This window comes from Cebus imitator, unplaced genomic scaffold (assembly GCF_001604975.1).
Source record: "Cebus imitator isolate Cc_AM_T3 unplaced genomic scaffold, Cebus_imitator-1.0 Scaffold297, whole genome shotgun sequence".
Taxonomy (NCBI): domain Eukaryota; kingdom Metazoa; phylum Chordata; class Mammalia; order Primates; family Cebidae; genus Cebus; species Cebus imitator.
Window position 1 is genome coordinate 1,898,275 of NW_016107612.1, and position 26,656 is coordinate 1,924,930.

Consider the following 26,656-nt stretch of genomic DNA (forward strand, 5'->3'; position numbering starts at 1 on the left):
TTTTTGTGTTGTAGCCTGAGGGTGGGAAGAAGAAGACACAATTTAAGCATAAGGAGGTGAGGCGGAGGCTAGGCACAATGGCTCACACCTGTTATCCCAGCACTTTGGGAGGCTGAGGCGGGTGGATCACTGGAGGTCAGGAGTTCGAGACCAGCCTGGCCAACATGGTGAAACCCATCTCTACTAAACATACAAAAATTAGCTGGGTGTAGTGGCAGGTGCCTGTAGTCTCAGCTTGTTGAGGGGCGGAGGCAGGAGAATTGCCTGAACCCAGGAGGTAGAGGTTGCAGTGAGCCAGGATTGCGCCACTGCACTCCAGCCTGGGTCACAGAGTGAGACTCTGTCAGAAGAAGAAGAAGAAGAAGAAGAAAAGAAGAAGAAGGAGAAGAAGGAAGAAGAAGGGCTGGAAATAGGCTCATGAGAGGTTTCTCTTCTGGAATAAAGTGTTTGCCTTTTTAGAGGCTCTATCTTCCTCTCTTTCTACCTCTGAGGGCCCATTCCCCTCACACTATCCTCAGATCTGAAGCCCCGGTTCCCCCTCACTTCCTGTCCAACACTGAAGCCCCATGGGACAGAGAGTGTGTGACAGCTCATGCAGGAAGCTGGTCAGACGAGAAGAGTGCTGGGCTAAAGGGGATAAATTTGGAAGGTACTCAGGGACCTGATCAGGGAGGACCCTGGGTCCCAAGTAGAGAGGTTTGAATTTCTTCCTCTAGGCACTGTGGAGCTTGGAGGGTTTGCGGGCAGCTGCCTTGGAAGGGCTGAAAGGAGGTGGACGGTGCTGGTGAGACACATCTCTTCCCCCTCCCTCTACCCCCCAGCCACAGAAGAAGGACTCTCCAGCTCTTGGATACAGCATTTTAATGCCAGTGGGCCTTTAGGACAGGGAGGAGGTGGGAGCCAATGTCTATCTCTGTGCTCCCACCCTGGCCCACCGTGATGGAGGAGACACTAGGGCTCCAGCTGTGAGCCTGGTGCTTGCCTTCTGGTTCAAGCCTCACCCCCACCTCCTTGGAACTTCTAGCTCAAGCTCTGGAGGAAATCCACCAGCAGGTGCTCAGGGAAGCCGAAATCCATCTGCAGCAGCAGGAAGCCCTAGAGTGAGAGGCCGGAGGAGAGAGGGGCAGGCTGGGCTGACTCCCAGGCCGCCAGGAGGGAGCCAAGCTAATGAGGGCCCCTCTGCCTGTCTCCCCAATAGGCGCCAGTCACCCTGGAAATCCTGTCTGGGCCTCCCTCCCCAGGAGACAGGGGCTAGCGAGGGGGGCTTTGTACTCACATCCTGAGGGATAATCTCAGGGTTGATGATGTCGAAGAGGCTCAGGCCTTTGCTGTTCATGAGGGCTGTAAACACTGCCTCCAGCCCTGGGACAGGGGACAGAGCCCCCCAGTCAGCCCTTCCTGGGGAGCAGGGTGGGCCTGAGGCTCCGCCACCGTGGGCAGCGGCAGATGCCGAGACCTCTTTGGACCTACATTCTGTAAACATGTTTTTTCACTTTGATTTAGAAGAGTGGGCCAGTGCTTCTGAGGATTGGGAAGAGTAGAGTTTGCCTGCTGGTAGCACTTGCCACTCTGCTGCCCAAAGAAATTCCACTCTGTCCCAAACTTGAGCTCCCAACCCACCCACAATGGCCACATGACCTGCAGTTAGCTGAATCTACCCTGCCAGGAAGGAGCCTTCCCCGCACAGCTTCTCAAAGCGTTCTTTGCAACCACACAGAGTGGCCTCCTTGCAAGTAGTTGTAGGAATGGCTTAATCCGCTCCTCTCTGGTTTTGGCTCCGTGGTTCAGATGGGGAAAATGAGGCCAAGAGATGCCAAGACACCCCACCAGGATAATTCCATTTCCACGCCCTTCTTCCTACCTAAGCCATGTGGACAAGCAGATATTCTAAAGGAAGGCACAGTCAGCTCAACACACTCTGTGGGGAAGGCGGCAGAGAGCTCTCAGCAGAGCCTTGTCCACGTGTCCACACCCCCAGCACACGTGTGCCATGATGTCTGAGAGTCTACCGCTTGAGTCACCTCAAACGGACAAATATTCTACCATTTCAAGGTCAAAAGGAAAATTGGGAACCATGAAGTTCAACACTCCCGTTTTACAGAAAGGGAAACTGAGGTTCAGGGCTGGGCTAGAACTAGGTCTCAGCCTCCCAGCCCAGGGCTCTTTCTGCTATATCAGGTTGCTATTAGGAAACCTGTGTCCTGAAAGTGGGCTGAGCCAACCCGTGGGGTGGCAGAGATTATATCCTGCAGGTAAACCAGAAACATGGCTCTCTGCATCTGGTTGAGTCATTGGTATGCAATGCCACCAGCAGGGAGAGGGAAGGGGGCCCAGACTGCTAAGTGTCAATGCCTGGGAACAGGGGCACCTGGAGCTCTGCCTGGGAAGGGCCCACAAGGTGAATGGGAAGCTCGGTCAGGCTTGGCAACCCCATTTCCCCTCCAGCCCACACTTACGAGACATGACCTCAGGGATGCCCACAGTGTCGATCATTGACTGCAGGAAGCTCTGGACGGACTCGGAACTGCTCTGCTGATCAGAGGCCTATGGTGAGCGCCCCCTGGAGCACAGAAGTGACCCACAGGGCAGATGCCACACAGCTTGGGCAAAGCATTCATGCCCATCTGCAAAAAAATACGTCCAACCCTCTCCCTCCTCTTGTCCCAGACAGTGCCTCTCCTGAGTGTTCCCTCCTTCACCCTGGGGAGGGCCGGGATTGCTGGTCCATTCCACAGAGGGAAAACTGAGATCCAGGGAGGGGCTGCTTGGCCAGTACTCTTCTGCCCAAAGCCCAGTCCATACCAACACGCTCTCATTTTTGTAACACAAGAGCTCTCCCAACGGATGTGGCAGGGAGAAGAAGGGTCACAAGAGACACGGAACGGACCGCTTGGTCCAGATTATTTTGATCTCGTTGCCCGCTTTCCTGAAGGCAGGAGGTCCAACAGGACTTATTTCTCCTGGTCTATCCAAGGCCACCTACCTCAGTCAAATTGGAAACAGTCTTTGGTGTAATCCTGAAATAAAAAAGAGATGAGAATTTGACCCTCTGTCAGGCCCCCTCCTGTAACATCCACCGGGAAAGAAGCTCTAGGAATGACAGCCAGCGCTTCTGTCTCGTTGCTCAGGCCTTTCTGGGGACTCTCGTGAGATTTGCTGTTCCAGCTGCCAGGCCCTGGCTCAGGCAGCGCTCTCCTCCTGCCGGGCCCTTCCTCCATTCTTCCTGGTACCCCGCCTTCTTCTGGACGAAGACTCCCTCTAGGTGAGGGTCTTATCTCCCTGCAGTCAGGCCATATGCCCCAGAGGGAAGGAGCGCTATTTCCCCACCAACACCCGTCCTGCGCCTGACTCCAAGGGGCTGGAGAGAGGTTTGCAGAGTTGACCGCCCCCTCTTCTCTGCAGCACATACTGGAAATCCAAGAGGCTTAAGAAGAGCTTTTTCTTGGAATAGGAGGCCTGGACGGTAGTTATGATATCCTGGGGAGAGAAACCAAATTTGCTGTGAGCCAGGGCTTTCCCTGAAGCAGAGAGCAACCCTCCTAGCCCAGGGCGCCTGATTCTTTCCATTGAGGGACCATGGGAACCAGGCTTAGCTATTGCTGTTCTGAGGAGAGTTCCCCAGCACCTGTGGCTTTGGAGTTAGGACCTGAGAAGTCACATGGGCACTTTCTGTTTTCTTTTCTTTCCTTTTTTTTTTTTTGAGATGGAGTCTCACTCACTGTGCTGACCAGGCTGGAGTGCAGTGGCACAATCTCAGATCACTGCAACCTCCGCTTCCCAGGTTCAGGAGATTCTCCTGCCTCAGCCTTCCAAGTAGTTGGGATTACAGGCCTGTGCCACTATGCCTGGCTGATTTTTGTATTTTTAGTAGAAATGGGGTTTCACCATGTTGGCCAGGATGGTCTCGATCTCTTGACCTCATGATCCACTCACCTCAGCCACCCAAAGTGCTGGGATTACAGGCTGAGCCACCACGCCCAGCCCTCCAGCCCTATTTTTAGTTTTCTGAGAAATCTAAAAAAGGTCTTGAACTCCTGACCTCAAGTGATCCACCTGCCTTAGCCTCCCAAAGTGTTGGGATGACAGGCCTGAGCCACCGTGCCTGGCCCATGCCACTTTCTCTCCTGGTTTCTGACTTATCCACATCCCCAGTGGTTTCTTCCTGTTTGGTCAGAAACAGGCATGGACCTGGGCTTTCCTGCGTAGCTTTCCCTCCACCTCCCAAGTAAAGCCATCATCAAAGCGACGTGGTGGAGGAAGTGTGGTCCCTTAACCAGCAGCATTCGCACCACGCAGAAGGGAATGTGTGGTAAAGGCAGATTCTCAGGCCCCACCCCAGACCCACCGAACCAGAAACCCGGGGAGTGGCTCCAGAAGTCTGTGCAGTAACCCCACTCCAAGTGATTCCGATGCCTGTCAAAGTTTGAGGCCCATGACACTAGATCACTTTCAAATAGATGCTGGATTTTGAGTTATAAGTTGTATAAGCACCTCTGCTGACCACCCATTTTTATTTGATAGCACTGGGCACAATTAGTGGTTATATAGCCTTTTGTTTGTCTACTTATTTTTCTTTCTTCCCGTTAGACTCTAAGCTTCATGAGATCAGAAACCATATGGTCCTGGCCCACAGTAAGACCTCAACAGTTATTGTTGAAAATGAATGAATGAATTAATTAATTAATTAATGTGCTGGGGTGCAGAACTATTGGTTCTGGTCTGAATGTGATATGTGGCCTTGAACAAGTGTCCCATTGGTTCTTCCCTCTCTGCAGCGAAGGGGTGGGCACAGATGAGGCTTGAAGGCTGTCCTGTTTCTGTCACTTTAGCCAGGGCTCAGCTGATGCCTCCCCAATCCCACAGTCCTGCACCAGCACCAAGCTTGTCACCTCCTCCCTCCCCTAATCCCAAAGCCTCTGTGGCTTTTACTTCCTCCTTCTGGTCTTTAAGCCTCCATGAGACGGTCTCAATGTACCTTCCGGCCTTCACCTCAAACAACCCTTGTCCCTGACCACACTGTGATTCCCCTCCCCAGGCCCTATTGGTGATTTTCCCTGGGCCAGGGCACCTTCCCATGGCTCTCTCCCTGCCCTTGAGATCCAATGCTTCCCTTCTGGGAGCATTCCCTTCAGCCCCAACACACACATGCCCTGGTTAACATAGATTTCTAAAAATCCTTTCTGAACACAGCCAAACTCAAAAGCAACAGGGGAGGTCTTCAGGAGGCAGGAACAAGGGCAGACTCCTAGGAAAGTTGGGGGAGAGGGAATGCAGTGTTTTGGAATGAAACAGGACATTCCAGGAAGGGGGGACCAGTGGGGGAATAGGAGGCTAGCAGGTGTTTGTTACAGTGGTAAAGATTCTAACTTTAGTTGGGCCCCTGAACCTCTTCCCAGGACCATCTGTGCACTTCTTATAAAACCCAGTTTTAGCAAAAGAACCCCCTATTCTCCATATGTGATCACCCTTGAAATCTGATCAGATTCCTCCACCTCCACCTCCCCCAAGATGTTGTCTGATGACCCTGTCTTCAGCTAGAATCCTGGTAGGTTGGTTTTAGGCAGAATCCCCTTTATCTCTGATGTTTTCTCCTGGTAATTTTCCATCTCTGACCTCATCCTGCTCCTTGGCTATAAATTCTCCCTTGCCCATGTTTGAAGTTGACGCCAAGCTCTCCCACTACTGTAAGACCCTACTGCAGTGGTTCCTATACCTGTCTCAAGGGTCCCAAACAGTCTTTTTTTACCACGCTTTATCAGCGTCATTGAATAATTTTTTCTTTAACAAATGCTCAACATTTCAGATTCTTAACAAAAAAATAAGTAAATAAACATCCGCATGAGAAAGCCTAAAGGAATAAAACAGAAAAACAAAAAGGAAAGTAATATGAAAATTAAAGAGATATTTGAAAGGCTAAATAAACTGGGCACAGTGGCTCATGCCTATGATCCCAACACTTTGGGAGGCCAAGGTGGGCAGATCGCTTGAGCCCAGGGATTCAAGACCAGCCTGGACAAGATGGCAACACCCTGTCTCTACGTGGTGGTGCCCATCTCTAGTTGGGAAGCTGCGGTGGATCACCTTAGCTAGGGAGATCAAGCCGACTGTGAGCAGTGATTGCACCACTGCACCACAGGCTGGGCAGAATCAAACAAACAAACAAAGAACAGATGAATATTATCTTCTATCCTGGATCAGATCTTGGAAAAGAAAAAGATGTCAGTGGAAAAACTGGGGAGATTCAAATAAAGTTTAGAGTTTGGTAAATAGTCATGCACCAATATTAATATCTCTGATATGACAGCGTAGCGTGGTTACGTAAGATATCAACAAACCGGGAAGCGGCTGGGGGGGATACGGGAACTCTCTGTACTTTGCAACTTTTATTCAAATCTAAAGTTACTCCAAGATAAAAAGTTTATTTAAAAAGAATAAAGCACTAGAAGGAAATGCACCCAGTAACCACATCGAAGGCCTCTGGACAAGGGGGTTATGGTGACAGTGGGTTTCTTCTATTTTTCTATATTTTCCACAACGTGCTTTCATTGCTCTTGTCTTTGGTTCTTAATGTATTAAGAAATATTGACCAGGCACAGTGGCTCACTCCCGTAATCCCAGCACTTTGGGAGGCTGAGGCGGGTAGATCACTGGAGGTCAGGCGTTTGAGACCAGCCTGGCCAACATGGTGAAACCTCGTCTCTACTAAAAATTAGCTGGGCGTGATGGCATGTGCCTGTAGTCCCATCTAGCTACTTGGTAGGCTGACGCACAAGAATCGCTTGAACCTGGGAGGTGGAGCCGAGATCACACCATTGCATTATAGCCTGGGTAACAGAGTGAGACTCTGTCTCAAAGGAAAAAATATATATATATATTCTAAGTAGTATTAAAGATAATACTGCTCTTTAATTCCTTATTTGCAATTATAAAATTAAACAGGATCTGAAAACTGCAAGTTTTTTCTTAAGTTTGAGTTTGTTGGCAAAAATCTGGCCATTGTCTAGGAAGTGATCTACGGTATTTATCTTGCTTCCTATGAGGAGAAATACCAGTATGTCTGATCGCGGGGTGCCAGCCAGACCCTACTGGGTGCTCTGCAATATATCCAGTGGCCGTACACTACATGACTTTCACAAATTCACAAAAGCTGGGAATTTGGAAACTGATGTGACCCTAATGGATGGAGGGCTGTGGAGCTGGGTAACAAACACCATCGTCTACCACTGAGCTTAAAAGGAAAATATTGGCTGGTGTGGAGGCTTATGCCTGTAATCTTAGAGCTTTGGGAGGCTGAGGTGGGCAGATCATTTGAAGCTAGGAGTTTGAGACCAGCCTGGCTCACATAGCAAATCCCTGTCTCTACTAAAAATACAAAAATTTAGCCAGGCATGGTAGTGCATGCCTGTAATCCCAGCTACTTGGGAGGCTGGGGCACAAGAATCCCTGGAACCTGGGAGGCAGAAGTTGCAGTGAGCCAAGATTGTGCCACTGCACTCCAGCCTGGGCAACAGAGCGAGACTCTGTCTCAAAAAAAATAAATAAATAATAAATAAAAATAAGAATGGAAGAAAACATGCCTGGTGTGCTGACTCACGCTTGTAACCCCAGCAACTCAGGAGGCTGACGCAGGAGAATTGCTTGAGGCTGGGAGTTTGAGAACAGCCTGGACAACACAGCAAGACCCTATCTCTAAGGAATTTTTTTTTAATTAGTCGGGTGTGGTTGTGCGTGCCTGTGGTCCCAGCTACTCAGGAGGCTGAGGTGGGAGGATCACTTGAGCCCAGGATTTGAGGCTGCAGTGAGCTGTGATTGTGAGACTGCACTCCAGCCTGGGTGACAGAGTGAGACCCTTAAAAAAATGAAAATAAGAAAAGAGAAAATATCACCCAAACTGTGGAAATCATGTGTGCACCCCTCGTTACATGTGTGGTGTAATTTTGATTATAAGGAGCCATGTGTAAGGGACAACCAGTACCAGCAGAGATGGTGAGGGGATCTGGGGATTTCAGAGTGCCCCCCCGGCCCCCGGCCCCCGGCCCCTATGGTCCAGCTGTGAGTGAGGTTCTCCTCCCCCTGCACCCACCTCACCTCTTCAAACGTGTAAGCTACAAAATGTGGCTGGTCTGGGCGTGGAAAGAGGAATTCCACCATCACTGAAGAACTGACCACGACGCCCTTGTTTTGGCAGGAGATCTTGGGCACCTTGAGGCAGTGGACAGTGACTTGGGCCTGGCTGGGGAGGCCACCAACAAGCTGTGGAAGACAGGGTTCCTGTGTCCAGGACAGGGGCCTATCGTCCCTGCCCGCAGAGATGGGAAGGACAAAGCTAGCTCGGGGCTCCAGGTCTGGGGAAAAGGAAGAAGCAGCCTGGGGTGGTACCCGGGCCCCAAGCGGTGTGAATTAGGACTCTTGTTGTCTCTGGGCCTCCGTTTCTCATCTGTGTACTAGTGAAGCTAGAACTCCTCTCTCAGGATGTGCTGAGAATGCCTTTACTTAACCTTCTGGGCCTCACTTTCCTCATCTGTAAAATGGGGATAATCATAGTTCCTACCTCATAGGGGTGTCCCGAGGTGGAAATGAGATAACCTGTGGAAAGAGCTTAGGACAGGACATGCCGCACCGTGACCCTCCAAGGGAAGCAGCGGTAGCTTTGATTTAATAACATTGGTGAGTACTGACTGTGCTTCAGTCCTGGGCTAGGGGTACGGATAGTGGGGAGAGCCTAGGAGCTGTGGGCTATACTGGCAGGAGCTCAGATTTAACCAGGACATCCCAGAATGGAACGTACAACTGCAGCTGAGGAGTATTTAAAGGAGAGACACACCAGGCTGTGGCACGAGGCGATCTGACCTAGTCATCAGGGAGGTGGGAGAGGCCTTTTCTGAGCAGAAGAGGAGCAGGTGGGATGAGGGAGGGCAGACCATTCTGGCAGAGGGGACAGTGTAGATGACAGCCCCGTGGAATGAGCATGGCCAACATAAGGAATGGGCAGGCAGCCAGTGGGGCTGGGGCGTGTGGCCTGAGGACCTCCAATTACAGCCTATGGGACTGGGCTCAAGGAGACTACACACCCCAGAAAACCATCGAACCACTGGATGCACAACAAATGGTTTAATTCAATGCATATTTCAGCTCGAAAGAAAGAAAGAGGCAGCTGGGTGCGGTGGCTCACACCTGTAGTCCCAGCACTTTGGGAGGCTGAGGTGGGTGCATCAGTTGAGGTCAGGAGTTCAAGACCAGCCTGGCCAACATGGTAAAATCCTGTCTCTACTAAAAATACAAAAAAATGAGTGCGCGCACCTGTAATCCCAGCTACTCAGGAGGCTGAGGCACGAGAATCGCTTAAACCCAGGAGGTGGAGGTTGCAGTGAGCTGAGATTGCACTACTGCACTCCAGCCTGGGCAACAAGAGTGAGACTCTGTCTCAAAAATAAATAAAGAAATAAATAAAATAAAATGAAAATCTCAGTGGGCAAGTAAACAGATAAGACACAGCTGTAAAAAGAGTTAATGAACTTAAGAAGATACTTGAAGAAACCATCTAGAACTTAGCACCGAGATGAAAGAGATGGAAAACATGAAAAGAGATGGAAAATGGAATGAGATGTGTGTCTTGTGGAAATTCAGGGAAGTAGGAATGGAGAAAATAGTGATGGAGCAATCATGAAAGAGAGAGTGACGAAGAAATTTCTAGAGCTGATGGGCCAGGGCCAGGCACTGTGACCCACACCTGTAATTTCAACACTGAGGCAGGAGAATGGCTTGAACCCAGAAGGCGGAGGTTGCAGTGAGCCGAGATCGCACCACTGCACTCCAGTCTGGGCCACAGAGAGAGACTCTGTCTCAAAAAAAAAAAAAAAGAAATTTCCAGAGCTGATGAAAGACATCATCAACTCTTAAACTGAGCAATTACACTGGGTTCAAAACAACTAGATTGAAAGGCAGACGGGAAGAGACAGTGCAGGACCCTGGAGGCCAGGGCAGAGCATTTAGCCTGTATCCTACACCAGCGTTAAGCAGGCAGGTGAATGAGTAGTTTGGTTTCTTGAAAAGATTGTTCTGGTTGCTATGGGAAACGGATTGTAGGAGGGTATCAGGACACAGGGAGACCCACTGGGAGCTGCAGGTGGGTCCCTACTAGAGATAATGGTAGCCTGGCCTGAGGAGGAGGTTGGAGACAGAGAAGTAGAAAGACTGGAAACAGGACATCACAGGAACAGGACTCAGTCAAGGGGCTGAGGGAGAAGACCCAGTCAGGGGCTGCTCAATATTGTGAGTTGCATACATGCAGAGAGAGAGACATTGCAAAGCTGGGGAAAGAGGCTGGGTGGTCTGAGTTCATAAGGGAAGAGGGACCGTCCTCTGTTAGAACAGGAGAGGGTTGCAGGAAGGCGCAGCAGGTGTGGGTGAGTGAGTGGGATTGGGAGCAGACACGTGGGGAGAAGTTCTGTGGGTGGCTCTGCTCAGCTCTCTGGGAAGAGGCTATGTGTGCAGAGGGAAGTGGAAGGGACACAGGAGGGGCAGCTGGAGATTTGAGGATGGCAGGAAGGCCTGAAGAAGCCGTTGCAGTGGGTGGGAAGTGAGGTGACCAGAAAGCTGAGGGAGGCTTACTCAGAAAGCACGAGGTCCATTTGAGGAAGGAGATCATGGGTTCTTAGTGGAACCCTGCAATGAGGAGTGGGATTTTGAACATCATTGCCACCGGGCATAGCAAGAAGAGGCCGTGACCCCCAAGAAGCTTGCCTGGAGTTGGCTTTGGGATCAGGAGTAATCATTAGTCATTTATTGCTGGGGCCCTCTGAACCTGGAGTTGATCCTGGGGTTCCAGCCCCCCATGAGGCCCTATGCCTAGGTAATAGAGCAGGGAATGGAGCATTATCTTTGGGGGGGCAACAGAACTGGGCTCAAACCCAGCCTTGACATTCACTGTTCCCCTGTGTGTAAAAAAGGGATGGCTTGGGTGCCCCACTCAGCGTAGGTGTGAGCACTGAAGGAAGTCACACACACCAAGCGCTTCGCTCCATGCCGGACACCCTAGAAGGAGCTGTGTTTGCCGCTATAATTGTTGCCATCGCTGTTGTTATTGGCTGTATGGGAGCTCTTGAAGCCAAAGCAAGATCGGGGTATGTGAGACAAACCCCACACAGGGGTGGGGGCAGTTACCTCCTGGAAGATTTCCTGGTTGGTGTTGAAGCCCCAGGTCTCCAGCACTGCCTGCAAAGAGATGGGGAAGTCAGGGCTTGGGGGGCGTAAAGGCCACTCCTCAGAGGGAAACTGCAGGGACGGAGTACAGTTTCAAGGACCAGAGCCCTCCTCAGACCCAGCTCCCAGCCTTCCAGACAACATGTGAGATGCTTCGGGCAGGGTGTAGGGCAGGGAACCCCCGTCCAGCTGGAGGCCTGGCTTCTGCTCCCCGCTCTGCCTCACACAGGCTGCGTGACCTTGCACAAGTCACTTGCCCTCTGGCGGCCTCAGTTTCCTCATGAGTTCAATGACAGGCATGGCCTGGAAACTACCTAAGCACTTCTGGTACGGTATAGGTGAAGAATCCCAGCTTCGGGGCACCTCTTACAAGCTGTGTGATCTTCAGTAAGTCACCTACCTTCTCTGAGCTTTGCTGTTTTTTGTTTGCAAAACCAAGGTAACAATAGCACTCATCTCACAGGGTGAGTGCAGCAAATATAACTATGCAATAAATGTAAGACTAAGTCCATCTTTTTTTCTCTTTTGAGACAAAGTTTCACTCTTGCTGCCCAGACTGGAGTGTAGTGGTGTGATCTCAGTTCACTGCAACCTCTGCCTCCTGGGTTCAAGTAATTCTCCTGCCTCAGCCTCCTGCGTAGCTGGGATTACAGGCATGCGTCACCATGCCCGGTTAATTTTGTATTTTTAGTAGAGACACGGTTTCTCCATGTTGGTCAGGCTGGTCTCAAACTCCCGACCTCAGGTGATCCACCTGCCTCAGCCTCCCAAAGTGCTGGGATTACAGGCGTGAGCCACTGCGCCCCGCCAATATCATCTTATATTTAGCACAGTTACTACACGCCAAGCTATGTCTCTACCTAAATCCATCTACTGATTGCTCTATCCATCCATCTATCTGGGAACACACAGTCGACCCCAAAAAATGCTGGACTTTACTATTTTTTTTGAGATGGAGTCCTACTCTGCCACCCATTCTGGTGTGCAGTGGGGCCATCATAGCTCACTGCAGCCTCAACCTCCTGGGCTCAAGTGAGCCTCCCACCTCAGCCTCCTGAGTAGCTGGGACTACAGGTATGCACTGCCATGCCCAGCTAATTTTTAAACTTATTTTGATTTTTGTAGAGACAGGGGTTTCCTATGTTGCCCCAGCTGGTCTCGAACTCCTGGGCTCCAGGGACCCTCCTGTGTCAGCCTCCCAAAGGGTTGGAATTACAGATGTGAACCACTGCACCCAGTCTGGACTTCACTGTTACTGCTCCAGCTTAGACGGTCCCTAGCTCTTTCGCCCACCACCAAGTTTCCGAGTTTCCTCCCTCCTCTGCACGCATGTGCACACACACACATAGCACACACCATCTGGATTCCCCAGCAGCCCAGCCTCACCCACTCACCTTGAACTCCTCTCCCATCAGGCTGAGCATGAGGCGGCCACTCTGGAAAGCTACCTTGGCCAGGGAGTGGAAGACTTGCTCAGAGAACCAGAAGTACAGCATGCGGGAGTCCCCCAGCAGTGTGGGCGAGAAGGTGGGGAGGGGGAGGTCCTCTGAGACATTCTTGTAGATGAAATGACCCTGGAGGAAGCCGGGATGCTGGCTGGACTCCGTGTTGCCCTGCTGGGCTCAGGTCCAGCTTCAGGGAGATTGGGAGGAACCTTGGAAGGCATTCAGCCCAGAGTGCAGATGGGGAAACTGAGGAAAGAGCTGCACCCAGTTTCCCCCAGCGGGGCTTTCACTTATTCAACAAATATTTCCCGAGTGCTGACTGTGTCTCAACCACTGTGGGAAGTGAACCAGACAGACGTGGTTCCCACCTTCACAGGGGACATTCCTGCCTTCAAGTAACGACATAGCTCAGGACAGCTGGTGACCATGGACCTCCAGCTGCCACCCCCACCCCTGGCCGACCACTGGTCCTGCCCCTGCAGAGGGCAGTCCATTGACCACCAGCTCCTGGAGGCCAAAATTGGGAAAACAAGCCGCTGTCCAGTCCCCTGAGCCTCTAAGTCATCCAGCCCACAGGTCGTGAACAGGCTTCAGGAATGTCCATGAACCTCCAAAATGATCCTTCTGTTCAGCTTTCTGGGGAGAAGTTCTGTTGCAAAGATGGCTGGTTTGCCCTAAAATCTTCTCCTATCTCTGTACCACTTGATTTTTAGCTAGTCTCAGTATCTAGCTGGAATAAATTCCTCCGTTTCCCTTGCAGCTAGGGTGGGATCCTGTGATCAAGTTCAGGCCAATGGGATGTGAGCAGAGGGGGTGTGGTGGTCATGCCAGCCAGCCAGGACCCTGCAATGACGCCACACCTGAGGCTGGCTGAGAACCCAGTGGAAGGGGCCTGCGTGCCTGACGCCCTGGAGCCTCCAGATCCCCCCAGGCTGCAGATGCTCAGGCCGTGACACGAGGAAACAAATGTCTATCGTGTTTAAGCAGCTATGCTTTTGGATTTGTTATAGCAGTTGAATGTATATCCTAAGTAATAGAGGGTCCAAAGCCTTTGTCAGTACCCCCGGGGGGTAGGGCACAATCCACGGCTGTAGAGGATGACAAAAGCCAAATAAGCCCTCCAGAAGGAGCTGGTGCTTTGCCGGGATCCTTGCAGTGGGTAGCCCTGGTGCCTACAGAGGGGGCTTGGAGGCACGTCACTGTGGCCTGCCCTCCCGGCCACATCAGGAATGGCGAGGAGTGGCCCTGGATGCTTGGCTGCTGGGTTGAAGCTGGGGACGGGGCTGTCAGGGCACAGGCAAGGACCTACTCCCCTGGGGAAGCTGGGCCCTGCCCCCATGCTCGCACTCTCCTACCTTGTGATGGGACTCCAGGTAGGAGGCTGTGATGACGGGATCACCTGTCAGGGAAATGTCCACCCCGATGTCCCCATCTGAAAGGATGCTGGCTGCAGGAGGAAAAGATCAAGGTGTAGCCTCAGGATGGGGGAGCTGCCCGGAGTCACCGCTGTCTTGCCTCCACACAGCTGCCCAAGCCTCAGCCTCAGTGTTCCCCTCTGTAAAGTGGGGCCTGGGTGTGTGGGGAGGAGTGCTGCACTTTTTCATTCTCTTTTCCCAAGTCTGTCTGTCTGGGTAGGTAAAGCCCTTCTAGAAGGCTTGTTCAGAGCACAGGACTTGTCCAAGATGGGCTGAAACCCAGCTCTGCTCTGTACTGCAGGGGAACAGGACAGGGCCCTGACCTCACCCAGCATCCGAGTCCTCATCTCCAGTGAGCAGGCTGTGTAAACACACACGAATGCCCAGCCATGTGAGCGATCTAATTATATTTTTTCCTAATCTACTTCCAGGAGAATCTTGGAGTCCTCCTAGACTTCATAACCCGTCTGTCCTGAGTTCTATAGTCTAGAACAGGGGGCAGCAGACTTTTTTCTATAAAGAACCAGATAGTAAATATTTTAGGCTTTGCGGGGTACGTGGTCTCTGTTGCAACTAGTCTGCTCTGCTGCTGTAACGCAAAAGCAGCCGTCGCCAATACGCATGCCAGTGGGCACGGCTCCGATCCAGTATGATTTCATTTTTGAAAGCAGGCAGCCAAACGCAGTTGGCTCACTGGCTGTAGTTTCCAACCCTGGTGCAGAACCACCGTGAGACACGCAGAGCACAGATGGGAGTGCAGGTTACCCTACCTGCCTCCTCCCTCAAACCGCGGCCCCTTGAAACAACCCTTCTGACCTCCCAGCGCCCTCTGAATTCTGTGGCTGCCTGGGCCAGTCCAGAAACTCCTCCCTCACTCTTCCTTCCTGTTAGTGTTGCCCACCAGCATTCCTACTGATGGCACAGCTACTGGCACGGGGATCCCAAAGAGACAGACGTTCCAGGTGTATGCAGCCATGAGAGTAGAGGGAAGGAGAGGGACAGATTGGCCACTCAGGAAGACAGAACTGTGCTCAGCCCTTCATGCCTTGGCTGGAGCCTAGGATGCCTGCCACGGGCCTGGGGCTGCCTGGAACCTCCCCTCCTAACACCCCACAGTGGCCCAGAGGACTCCCTCACCTGGGGTTCCACTGTTCCTTTGCTGCCTCTGTTTACTGAGCACCTACTGTGTGCCAGGGTATAAGGAGCAGGTGGTCTCCTCAGCCCAGCCACCTCCCTGTCCACAGGTGAGGAGCACAGCGGGAGGCCTTACACACAGCACAGTAGCTGAGAGCAAGGGGAGAGGGGGTGAGGGGGGCGGGGGGGCTTTTGGAGTTTTTGGAGGGCCAAGGTTCAAATTCTGCTTCCACTTCCTAGTGGGGGGATGGAGTCCTCTCATCTCCAGAGATTTCTATTTCCTCCTCAGTGGAATGGGGGCCAGCAGTACGCTCTTCGCGGGTGGTTGTGAGGATTCCATAGCTAACATAAGTGTTTGGTATAAAGTAGTCCTGGGCATCCATGGGCATCTACTATGTGCAGGGCACCATTTACGGCATCATTCAGTAACCGATGGCTATTACTTTTTTTTGAGATGCAGTTTCACTCTTATTGCCCAGGCTGGAGTGCAATGGTGCAATCTCAGCTCACCACAACTTCCACCTCCCGGGTTCAAGCAATTCTCCTGCCTCAGCCTCCCAAGTAGCTGGGATTACAGGCATGCGCCACCACACCTGGCTAAATTTGTATTTTTAGTAGAGACGGGGTTTCTCCATGTTGGTCAGGCTGGTCTTGAACTCCCGACCTCAGGTGATCCACCTGCCTCGGCCTCCCAAAGTGCTGGGATTACAGGTGTGAGCCACCGCGCCCAGCCTTATTATGATGATGATGATTGGCACAGGACAGTGCTTCCCACTCCTCGCCACCTTCTTCTCTTGACTGAGGTTCCTCTCAATGATCAGGGACGTCCCCACTGGATGGATGATGAAACTGAGTCCTGAGTAGTTTCTTCTACACTGCACAGCCTTGTGGGAGGTCCCCCTTAACCTGAGGCCTGATGGGAAGGGAGGGAAGGGACCCAGAAGGGCAGGGAGTTCCCGATGCCCACACAGCTTTCTTCATCGTTATCTTTCATCGATGTCTTCTGCTATTGGAAATGTTGGTGACTATGCATGGCGCAGGGTACCAGCTGGTGATAATAGCAGCCATAATAATAAGGGTTCAGGATGAGCCAGGGGTGAGGTACAAGGCAGCACCTTACTCATTTTACATACATTTTTTCCCTACTCAATTTTTACAGCCACCTTGTGGGGTAGATCCTGTTATCGCCCCCATTTTATTAATGAAGAAATTGAGATTCAGAGAGATTAAGTGATTTGCCCAACGTCACACAGCTTGTGAGGCTGCAGCCCTAAGGGTCAAAGACTTGCCAAAGCCTGCCCAGAATGAATCATCAAGTGTTAGAGCGAGACAGAAGCCATGGGAACTAGACAGGAGGAGTGACGGTCCCAAGGCCATGCAGTGCAGCAGGTGGCTTTTTGGCTCCCACTGCTGTCTTCTGAGCCATGAAGACAGAGACCCACTCACCAGCCCTTGTCTGGACAAAATCAGCCATGATGTTGGAGATGACGTTGATCTCTTTGCAGACCTGGGGCAGACAGAGCAGGTGCTTTCCAGGCAGGAAAAGATGCCAGAGGAGGGGCAGGGCAGTGCCTCCTTCCAATTACGTGCTGGTGGCAATGCTGGGAACTAGCACAGGGGACTACCACATTGGGAAGATGGGAGTGGCTCCTTCTCAGGGAAGGGCAGGGAGGAAAGGGGTCCAGCCTCCCGGGCATGGCCCTGGAACCACTGGGAGTCAGCCAGCCTCACTCACCTGTCCCTTCAGGATCAGCTTCAGGGTGTAGGATATGAAGTTTGTGAATAGCTGCTTGATCCATCCAGGCCTGAGGGCATCAAACACCACAGTGAGCCCCTGACCAGTCCTGTGCATCCACAGAGCACCTACTGTGTACCAGGCACTGTTCAGGGCTCTGCTGGTCCTGACTCATGTAGCTCAGGAGATAGGAATTATCGCCCCCAGTTTGCAGCTGAGAACATTGAACCTCAGACCCAAGGATTAACCATGGCACCCTCCCGGAATCCCTCAGGAGAGCCCAGCTCCTGTATGCTCACACCTGTCACGCACATGAGAACGTGCCTAGAGTCCAAATTCACACACGTGTCCGTCTGCGCCAGAGGCAGAAAATGGCCTGAATAGAGGGCTCCTCTCCAGACCGCACCTACCGGCTCCCTTCTGCCTTCCAGGTTTGGCATTGCTTATATGACCAGGGTCTCTCTCTCTTACATTTTTTTAAATTTATTTTTATTATTTATTTATTTATTTTGCATTCAAATTCAGCAGATCAGGGTCTCTCTCAACCTCGGTATCTTCCTCTGTGCAATGGGGTTACCCACAGCTCCCTGACAGAGGGTGTTGGCCAAGACAAAAAGTGCCACCCTGGGAAGCAGTAGAGTAAGTATCTAGGAACTCAGCTTCTGGGGTCAGAGAATGCTGGGTTCAAATCCTGCTCTCGTCCCTCAGTGGCGAGTTGTGCGTCCTCAGCAAGTTACTTCGCTTGACTAGAGTTTTAGCTGTGAATTAGTGTGGTGTTTGGGTTGCAGAACGCAGTCTGTAGATATGAGATTTTCCTTCCTAACCACTCCATGACTCAGTTTACCCACATGTAAAAAGGGGATGATAACAAAATCTCTATCCTGGGGTTGGTTTTAAGGACAAAATCAATTAATTCATGCAAAGGGCTTGGGATAGTGCTTGGCACACAGCGAGTTCTTAAGAGCTGTTAGGTGGCTATTGTTTTCCAGCCTTTGAGGGTGTATTGACGGGAAGAGGTAGGAGGTGACCCCACCGAAGGTATTCTCCCCCCAGGTTTGGTCACCCACAAGCATGCCCTGTGTGAGGCTGAGCCTGGAGAGGCCGTGGGCACGCTAACAGGATGGGCACGAGCAGGAATGGGGGCCACAGAGTGGTGTACTTACTCTCGCTCTCCTTGGAGATGCAGGAGGAGCTTATGGAAAGACAGGTGACAGTTGGGGGCATTGGTCCGCACTCTACCAGAGTCACAGGCTACAGGGAAGCCGAACACGACCTCAGTGCAGCCTCCACTATGGGGTGGTACCCACATGCTGCCCAGGTCAGCCAAGAGCTTGGCCAGCTCTGGGCTCCCCAACTCTGCAAACGTCCCAGGCTGGGACTCTGCCTGCACAACCTCCCGGCTCTGCTGAGGCCAAGCCCTAGCATCTGGCTCCCACTTCCCCAGAGGACACTGGACACATACTCAGTTGTGTGTTGATCTGGAGGTCAATGGCGGAGTCGATCTCAAAGTCAATGGACTGATCAATGCCCAACCTGCGAAGAGCCAAGGACCCAGGACCCTCATTCTGCTCTCCAGCCCAGAGCGGGCGAGGGCATGGTGCATCAGCTGATGGAAATGCTTACCCCCAGGCAGCGGTGTAGCCATACTTCAGTGTCCCATTGAAGACCACAGACACATTCTCAATGGAGACATCGATGGACTTGGCTTCCACCAGCTCCACCTGGCTGCTGGCAATGGACAAGTGGCTGACCTGAATGCTGGAAAGGAACAGGAGTGAGGAAGGACGTCAGGGGTCATCCAGGGAGCCCAAGGAGTGAGCCTCCAATTTTGCCTAGGCGAGGGTGGAAGATAGAATCATAGCCTCCAGAATGTCTGCCTCCTAATCCACAGAACCTGCAAATATGCTACCCAATGTTCAAATGATGGGTACCCACTCGACTCATGTTACCCGTATGCAAATGCGGTTAAGCTAAGGACCTTGGGGTAGGTGGGGAGAAGATCCTGGATTATCTGGGTGGTCCAAGTGTAATCACAGGGTGTTGAAAAGTGGAAGAGGAGGCAGAAGAGGAGAGGCAGGGGAGAGGTGACCAGGGAAGAATGCCCAGAGAGAGTCAACCCTGCTGGGCTGAAGATGGAGGGAACCGTGCTCACAGGGACATTTAGATCTAGAAATGCCTATCTTTAAAAAAGAGAAATCTCAATTCAATATCCAACTTTCCACCTTAAGAAACTTGAAATATAATGGCAAACTAAGCCCAAAGCTAGCAGAAGGAAGGAAGTAATCAGGACATTAGTGGCTACGAATGAAATAAAGAATAGATTTTCTGCTCTTGTGTCAGTTTGCAAAAAGAAAAAGAAAAAAAGAATAGAAAAACAACAATCGGTGAAAACAATAGTTGGTGTTTCCAAAAGATCAACAAAATCAGCAAAGCTTTAACTAGACTGGCAAGAAAAAAAAGACTCAAATTACCAAAACCAGAAATAAAAGGGAGGTCATTATTACCAATCTTACAGAAATAAAAGGAATTATGAGAGAATACTATGAACAATTGTATGTCCACAAATGAGATAAATTAGATGAAATGAAATGGTCACATTCTTAGAAATGTAAATGGTATGTGAAGAAGAGTGAAAATTGATTACGAAGAGTATGGATATGCCATCAGAAGTGAGGTCAGATCAAAAATAGATTGGCAGGCTGGCGAGGTGGCTCTCACCTGTAATCCTAGAACCTTGGGAGGCCGAGGTGGGCAGATCACCTGAGAGCAGGAGTTCATGACCAGCCTGGCCAACATGGTGAGATCTCGTCTCCACAAAAATACAAAAAAATTAACCGGGCATGATGGCAGGTGCCTGTAGGCACAGCTACTAGGGAGGCTGAGGCAGAAGAATTGCTTGAAGCCGGGAGGCAGAGGTTGCAGTGAGCTGAGATTGCACCATTGCACTCCAGCCTAGGCCACAGAAGAGACTCTTGACAAAACATTGCATGTCTATATCAAAACATCTCATGTACCCCATAAATATATATGCTTACTATGTACACACAAAAATTAAAAATAAAAAAAATTTTAAAATAGATTGGCAAAGACTTATAGGAAACAACTAGATTGTTCCAGGTTCTTCCTTTTTTTTTAGTTCTTTCTTTTCTTTTCTTTTTTTTTCTTTGAGACATAGTCTCACTATGTTGCCAGGCTGGAGTGCAGTAGCACGATCTCGGCTCACTGCAACTTCTGCCTCCTGGCTTCAAGCAATTATCCTGCCTCAGCCTCCCATGTAGCTGGGACTACAGGCATGCACCACCACGCCCAGCTAACCTTTGTGATTTTTAGTAGAGACAGGGTTTCACCATGTTGGCCAGGATGATCTCGATTTCTTGACCTCATGATCCACCCGCCTTAGCCTCCCAAAGTGCTGGGATTACAGGCGTAAGCCTCTGTGCCCAGCTCTTTTCTTTCCTTTATTCTTTTTTTTTTTTTTCCCATGGTGCCTCTCTGTTGCCCAAGCTGGTGCAGTTGTGTAATCACAGCTCACTGTGGCCTCGAACTCCAACAATCCTCCTGCCTCAGCCTCCGAAATAGCTGGGACCACAGGCATGCACCAACCACACCTGGCCAATTTTTGTATTTTTTTGTGTAGCTAGGGGTCTCACCATGTTGACCAGACTCCACATTCTTCTAAATGCCCTAATCTGGAATTAGATCATACTACAGTCTCCAATCTTCTTTCAGTTCTACAGAAATTTAAACCTCCTGCTACATTTGTTTTTGTTTTTGTTTTGAGATGGGGTCTGGCTCTGTTGCTCAGGCTGGAGTGCAGTGGTATGATCTCGGCTCACTGCAACCTCTGCCTCCTGGGATCAAGCGATTCTCCTGCCTTAGCCTCCGCAGTAGCTGGGACTACAGGCACCCACCACCACGCCTAGCTAATTTTTGTATTTTTAGTAAAATCAGGGTTTCACCATGTTGCCAGGCTGGTCTTGAACTCCTGACCTCAGGTGATTCTCCCACCTCAGCCTCCCAAAGTGGTGGGATTACAGGATTGAGCCACCATGCTAGCTTTTCTTTTTTTTGAGACTGAGTTTTGCTATTGTCGCCCAGGCTGGAGTGCAGTGGGCAATCTCAGCTCACTGCAATCTCCGCCTCCTGGGTTCAAGTGATTCTCCTGCCTCAGCCTCCTGAGTAGCTGGGATTACAGGCAAGCACCACCATGCCTGGTTAATTTTGCATTTTTAGTAGAGACAGGGTTTCACCATATTGGCCAGGCTGGTCTTGAACTCCTGACCTCAGGTGATCTGCCCAACTCAGCCTCCCAAAGTCCTGGGATTACAGGCGTGAGCCACCACCCTCATACGCATACCAAATTTTTGAGTGGCATCTCTTCTGGCGATAGCTGTGTGAGCTCCTAACACACGAACCTCCTTTGATGACTAAATTCTTGACCTCTGCACAAAATTAGGCAGTAGAGAGTAAGTAAAAACAGTCAGACTGGGCCTGGCGCGGTGGCTCATGCCTGTAATCCTAGCACCCTGGCCGGCATAGTGAAATCCCATCTCTACTAAAAATGAAAAAAAAAAAAAATTAGCCGGGCGTGGTAACACATGCCTGTGGTCCCAGCTGCTCGGGAGGCTGAGGCAGGAGAATTGCTTGAACCTGGGAGGTAGAGATTGCAGTGAGCTGAGATCATGCCATTGTACTCCAGCCTGGGCAACAAGAGAAAACGTCATCTTGAAAAACAAAGGAAAAGCAGTCAGGCTGCAGGACAGATGTGGGTGGAGGAAGACAACAGCACCCGGTGCTTTTCCCATTTTCACAGATTACAGCATGAGGGTGGACTCCAGCACGCACTGTGAGAAAGGACAGTGGGAAAAGCCACTTTCAAGGCCTTGAACTCTGGTCGATCATAATTTTTCCGGCCTAAAGAGCCAGAGGACAGGATTTGGGACAATCACAGCTGCTGGAAAGCGGAGGGGAATACCATACATGAGAAAGTCAGAGCAGGGAGTTCCCCTCAACGCCTGAAACAAAAGGAGATGGAGGGAGCCCAAGGCATGGGGGAGGCCTCTGGAAGCTGGAGAAGGCAAGGGAATTAATTCTCCCCTAGAGCCCCCAGAGGAACCTGGTTCTCCAGACATCTTGATCTTAGCTCAGGGAGAGCCATGGTGGACTCTTAGCCTTTTTAACTGTAAAATTATAAACTTGTGTCATTTTAAGCCACTAAACTTGGAGTGATTTTTTTTTTTTTTTTTAACAGCAGAAAATAAGAAACTGATACAGAGGGTTTCCTGGAGGAGGTGTCGTCAGGTGGAGGGTGGGAGTTTGGAAGACAGCAGGGGGCTCCTCACTGGGAGGAGGCCTGGGCTAGCCCCAGGCAGAGGTGGAGCTGAACAGCTGCAGAAATGTTGGGCCTGGGGTCTTGGTGTAGGCACAGCAGAGGAGCTGTGCGGCCAGGGGCTTGGTCAGAGGTGGGGCTCAGCGAGGATCCTTGGGAAGCAAGGATCAGAGAGGAGAAACTGGGGGCCGGGAGGCCAGCAGGCCACATTCACTCTCATGCCCTCTGCCCTTGCTGAACTCTCCCCCGGGACCCGGCTTCAGCACATGGAATATGACACAATAGAAGCAGCCATCACGTACTGAACACACACTGTGTGGCAGGCGCTGTCCTGAGAGTTTAAACGCATGTCCTGGTTTAATCCTCACAGCTACCCAGGAGGCGGTCACTATTGCTGTACCCGCCGAACTGACACAGAAATGGCTCAGGCAGCTTACGTGGCTTCAAAAAACCTCAGTAGAAGGGGATTTGATCCTGGGTCCATCCCACTCCAGATCCTATATTATAAGCCACTATGACACACTGCCCAACAAGGAGAATCTGTGTATATCTGGCTTTCCCCGTCTGTTCTGTTATATTCTATTCTATTCCCATTAGAGAGAATAGTGTGAAGAATTCTCATTTTACCATGATCCAGCTTCATCTAACGTTCATCATGGCCAATCGTAATCAAACTGAATCAAACTTCAGCTGCCATCAGGGCACATCTCGTGGTGGTCACAGATTGCAGGCTGTTTTTGGAAGGTTCGGGTTCAGCACAGGATTCCATTTGTCTACTTGGCTACACTCCTGGCGAGGGTTAGGGTTAGGGTCAGGGTCAATGTCACTCAAGTTCCTGGCCAGCCAAACTCCCGCAGTAAAGAGTCCCAAATTGAGGATCAAGTTCCTCCAGAAGTCATTCCTGTCAATGGCAAAGCGGTAGATTCCCCAAAGCCAGTCTCCCACGTTGGCCGGTATTTTGGGAGTTTCATTAGCCCAGCCAGCAGTGCTCACGGGGATCCTGCCGGAAGCCATAGTAAGAAGCTTCCAACAGGCCTTGCCTGGGATAACAGTTAAGTATGAATGACTAGGACATCTAGTCTATGGCAGTCTGGTCTAACTGAATTATTGCTGATTTATTAAGGATGATATCTCTTTAACTTCTCAAGATGCTTTTGCCACGTCTGACCTCTTGCAGCATAGGTCTAGGATAGCATTATCCTCTTTTACTTTTTAGCAACAGAGTCTTGCTCTGTTACCAGGCTGGAGTGCAGTGGCGCAATCATAGCTCACTGCAGGCTTGACCTCCCAGGCTCAAATGATCCTCCTACCTTGGCCTCCTGAGTAGCTGGGACTGCAGGCAAACACCACCATGCCCAGCTAATTTTTAAATTTTTTATAGAGACAGGCTAATCTTGAACCCTGGCTCAAGTAATCCTCCTGCCTCGGCCTCCCAAAGTGCTGGGATCACAAGTGCGAGCCACTGCACCTTGCCCATTATCCTGTTTTACAGAAGCGTAATCTGAAGCCCAAAGTCGCTCAGAGGGCATGGCTTTGACTCTTCCACAGCACCCCCTAGCGGCAGGAGTTTTCCTGCAAAAGGCGAAGCGGCAGCCCAGCACCGCCGGCGCCCCCTGGTGGCTCAGAAACAATTTGGCTTTAAGACAAAGATAAAGTCCCTGAACCATGTCTGCCTCACCCTTGGGGTCTCAGACTAACACACAGACAGAGATCCAGGCTCCAGGGCAGCCTGAGGTTCCAGGAAGGTGGCCAAGTTCCCGAGACTGAGCTGAGTTTGCACGTGAGCTCCGCCAGGCTGGGAAACCTCTATCAGCTCCTGTTTCCTTATTTGTTAAGCAGGGCCATCCGGAAGATGGCATTATCCTCTTTTACAGATGAGGATAAAATATATAACAAAGGTTAAGATAGGCCGGATGCAGTAGCTCACGCCTGTGATCCCACATTTTGGGAGGGTGAGGTGGGCAGATCACTTGAGCTCAGGAGTTCAAGACCAGCCTGGCAAACATGACGAAACCCGTCTCTACTAAAATTTAGCTGGGCTTGGTGGCGGGCGCCTGTAATCCTAGCTACTAGGGAGGCTGAGGCAAGAGAATGGTTTGAACCTGGGAGGCGGAGGTTGCAGTGAACTGAGATGGCACCACTGTACTCCAGCCTGGTTGACAGAGAAAGACTCCGTCTCAATAAATAATAAATAAATAAATAAAATAAAGATTAAGATAGCTAAAGGGCTGGACAAGGTGACTCACGCCTGTAATCCCAGCATTTCAGGAGATGGAAGCAGGCAGATCACTTGAGGTCAGGAGTTCGAGACCAGCCTAGCCAACATGGTGAAACCCTGTCTCTACTGAAAGTACAAAAATTAGCTGGGTGTGATGGTGTACGCCTGTAATTCCAGCTACTCTGGAGGCTGAGGCACAAGAATTGCTTGAACCCAGAGACAGAGGTTGCAATGAGCTGAGATCGTGCCACTGCACTCCAGCCTAAATGACAGAGGGAGACGCTGTCTCAAAAAATTTAAAAAGAGAAAGAAAGAAGAAAGAAAGAAAGAAAAAGAAAAAGTATACGATAAAGGTGAAGATAAAATGAGATATTGTTTGGAAAAGCACCTAGCCCACAACCGGCCCTCTGCTGTTACTATCATCCCACATAATGTCAAGATACTCATTTTAGGCTGAGGCGGGGGGATTGCTTGAGGCCAAGGTTCAAGACCAACCTGGCCAACAGAGCGAGGCCCCTATCTGTATTATAAGAAAACAACATTTATAAACTTTATTTAAAAAAAGATACTCATTTTGCTGAGATCTCTCTACCCTATCCTCCATTCAGTACCCAATAAGACCTTCAACTTCTCAGGGCAATGGGAAAGGATCCTTCGAAGCCTGACTCTTAGAGGGGCTGTTGGAGAGTTTGATACACTCACTAAGTCCCCCCAGGGCACCAGGGGATGGAGGGTGGAGGTAGGGGAGGTGGTCAGGCTCTGGTTCCAAGTCCAGGGGAGAGACCTGAGTCCCTCCCTCCCCCAGCCCTTCCTCCCTGTGGGCTGGGGGCAAGCCCCAGGCTGTTCTTCCGACCTCCCTACCCACAGCCTGATGACACCCGAGGCCCAACTCACTTGTACAGCCCATACTTGACTCGGCCAAGGAGCATCATGGCCTTCTCGCCTGTGATATTTGGGTAGTTGACTCGCTGGAAGGCAGTCTGGATCACCTTGGCAGTCTCCTGGTTCACTAGAGGGGAGGGCAGTGGCTGAGGGGCTGCAGGCCCATGCCAAGTCCCCCACTCCCACCCACAACCAGTCTTGGCCATGACTCAGCCTCTCTGGGACTAGGCTCCCCAGCAGGCCTTAAAGCTGAGGGGTGGACTGGGCCTCCCTCTCAGTGTAAGGTCAATGGCAATTCTTAGGGGACTCAGAGAGGTTTATCCTGACCCCAGCCAGAGATCCTGATCATACCCTAGCCTCTGGATCCTGACGCATGGGAACCCCTTGATCCTAGTCAAATGGCAGCCCTGAGCCCAGCCACACACTCACCCTAGCTCACCCAGACAACGCTATGACACTCCCTGTAGTCCTGGAGGTCTATAATCTTGGCTCTTGAACTTGGTGATGTTCTATTTTAGAATTCTATCATTTAGCATCCCTATACCTTTATTGTATTGAGCGAGAGGCTGAGGCCCAGAGAGGGCAGGGGAGCTGGCCAAAGTCACACAGTAGTCAGTGATGCAGCCTCCAATACCTGAGCTCCTGGCAACCCCTGACTCTGGCCACAGAGTGACCCCCAACACCAAATATACACCAAACTCCTCATCTTCATCCCCTGACTCAACCCCCTAACCTGGCTCAGATCTGAATTTTAACTTGAACCCCTGTGGCTCTGCGTCTCAGACAAGCACAAATCCCTACACCTGGCTATTTGCAGCCCAGCTAGGACCTTCTCACCAAAGAACTTGACCTTGAAGTGCGGTCAGGAGAGGGTGAGGACAGCTCTGCTTATCCCATCTTCCTCCCAGGACACTCCTTTCTCTGGGCTACTGTGGCAGCCAGCTTCAGAGCTGGCCCTAGGCCAGGGAGGCTGCTGGCATCGTGGGTGTTCCTGAAAACAGCCCTGCCAGGGCAGACAGATGCATGGACAGAGAGGAGGTCACTGGTACTTACACACCAAGAGGGCGGGCTTGGTGATGCGGCACACGATGCCTGCCTCACACGAGGTGCCTTTGGAGCAGGCGTGGGCATTGCCCAGCAGGGCCAGGGTCAAGACGGTGGCAGCCAGCATGGTTATCGGGCATCCGTGTGTGAGTGGCCCAAGCCGTTCAGCCTGGAGCCTGTATATGTACGTCCACCCAACCCCCACGGAACAGGAGGCTTTTCCGGGCAGTGGGGTCTTCCTGGCCCCAGAGA

At 51.1% G+C, this 26,656-nt stretch overlaps 1 protein-coding gene across 1 annotated transcript; it reads right to left on the reverse strand.

The window, feature by feature from the left end:
- Positions 1 to 844: 844 nt before the first annotated feature.
- LOC108285448 (cholesteryl ester transfer protein) lies at positions 845 to 26,656 on the reverse strand. Its single transcript, XM_017502670.1, has 16 exons — positions 26,414 to 26,656; positions 25,373 to 25,487; positions 18,555 to 18,689; positions 18,394 to 18,464; positions 18,095 to 18,182; positions 16,932 to 17,001; positions 16,643 to 16,703; positions 14,003 to 14,094; positions 12,597 to 12,776; positions 11,164 to 11,214; positions 8,089 to 8,253; positions 3,410 to 3,477; positions 2,984 to 3,017; positions 2,457 to 2,529; positions 1,277 to 1,362; positions 845 to 1,095 (listed from the first exon to the last, which is right to left on the reverse strand). Exons 1-16 carry the CDS (start codon positions 26,529 to 26,531, stop codon positions 1,021 to 1,023), a joined length of 1,482 nt encoding a protein of 493 aa, XP_017358159.1. The 5' UTR covers positions 26,532 to 26,656; the 3' UTR covers positions 845 to 1,020.

What these genes read in the sequence shown, in the direction of transcription:
- LOC108285448 (XM_017502670.1), bottom strand. Translation starts at nt 26,531, where the DNA reads ATGCTGGCTGCCACCGTCTTGACCCTGGCCCTGCTGGGCAATGCCCAC. An exon ending in CATCTCCAAGGAGAGCGAGA is followed by an intron (nt 17,002 to 18,094) that starts GTAAGTACACCA and finishes TGATGCCCTCAG; the next exon opens with GCCTGGATGGATCAAGCAGC. An exon ending in CTGTTTCCAATTTGACTGAG is followed by an intron (nt 2,530 to 2,983) that starts GTAGGTGGCCTT and finishes TCTGATCAGCAG; the next exon opens with AGCAGTTCCGAGTCCGTCCA.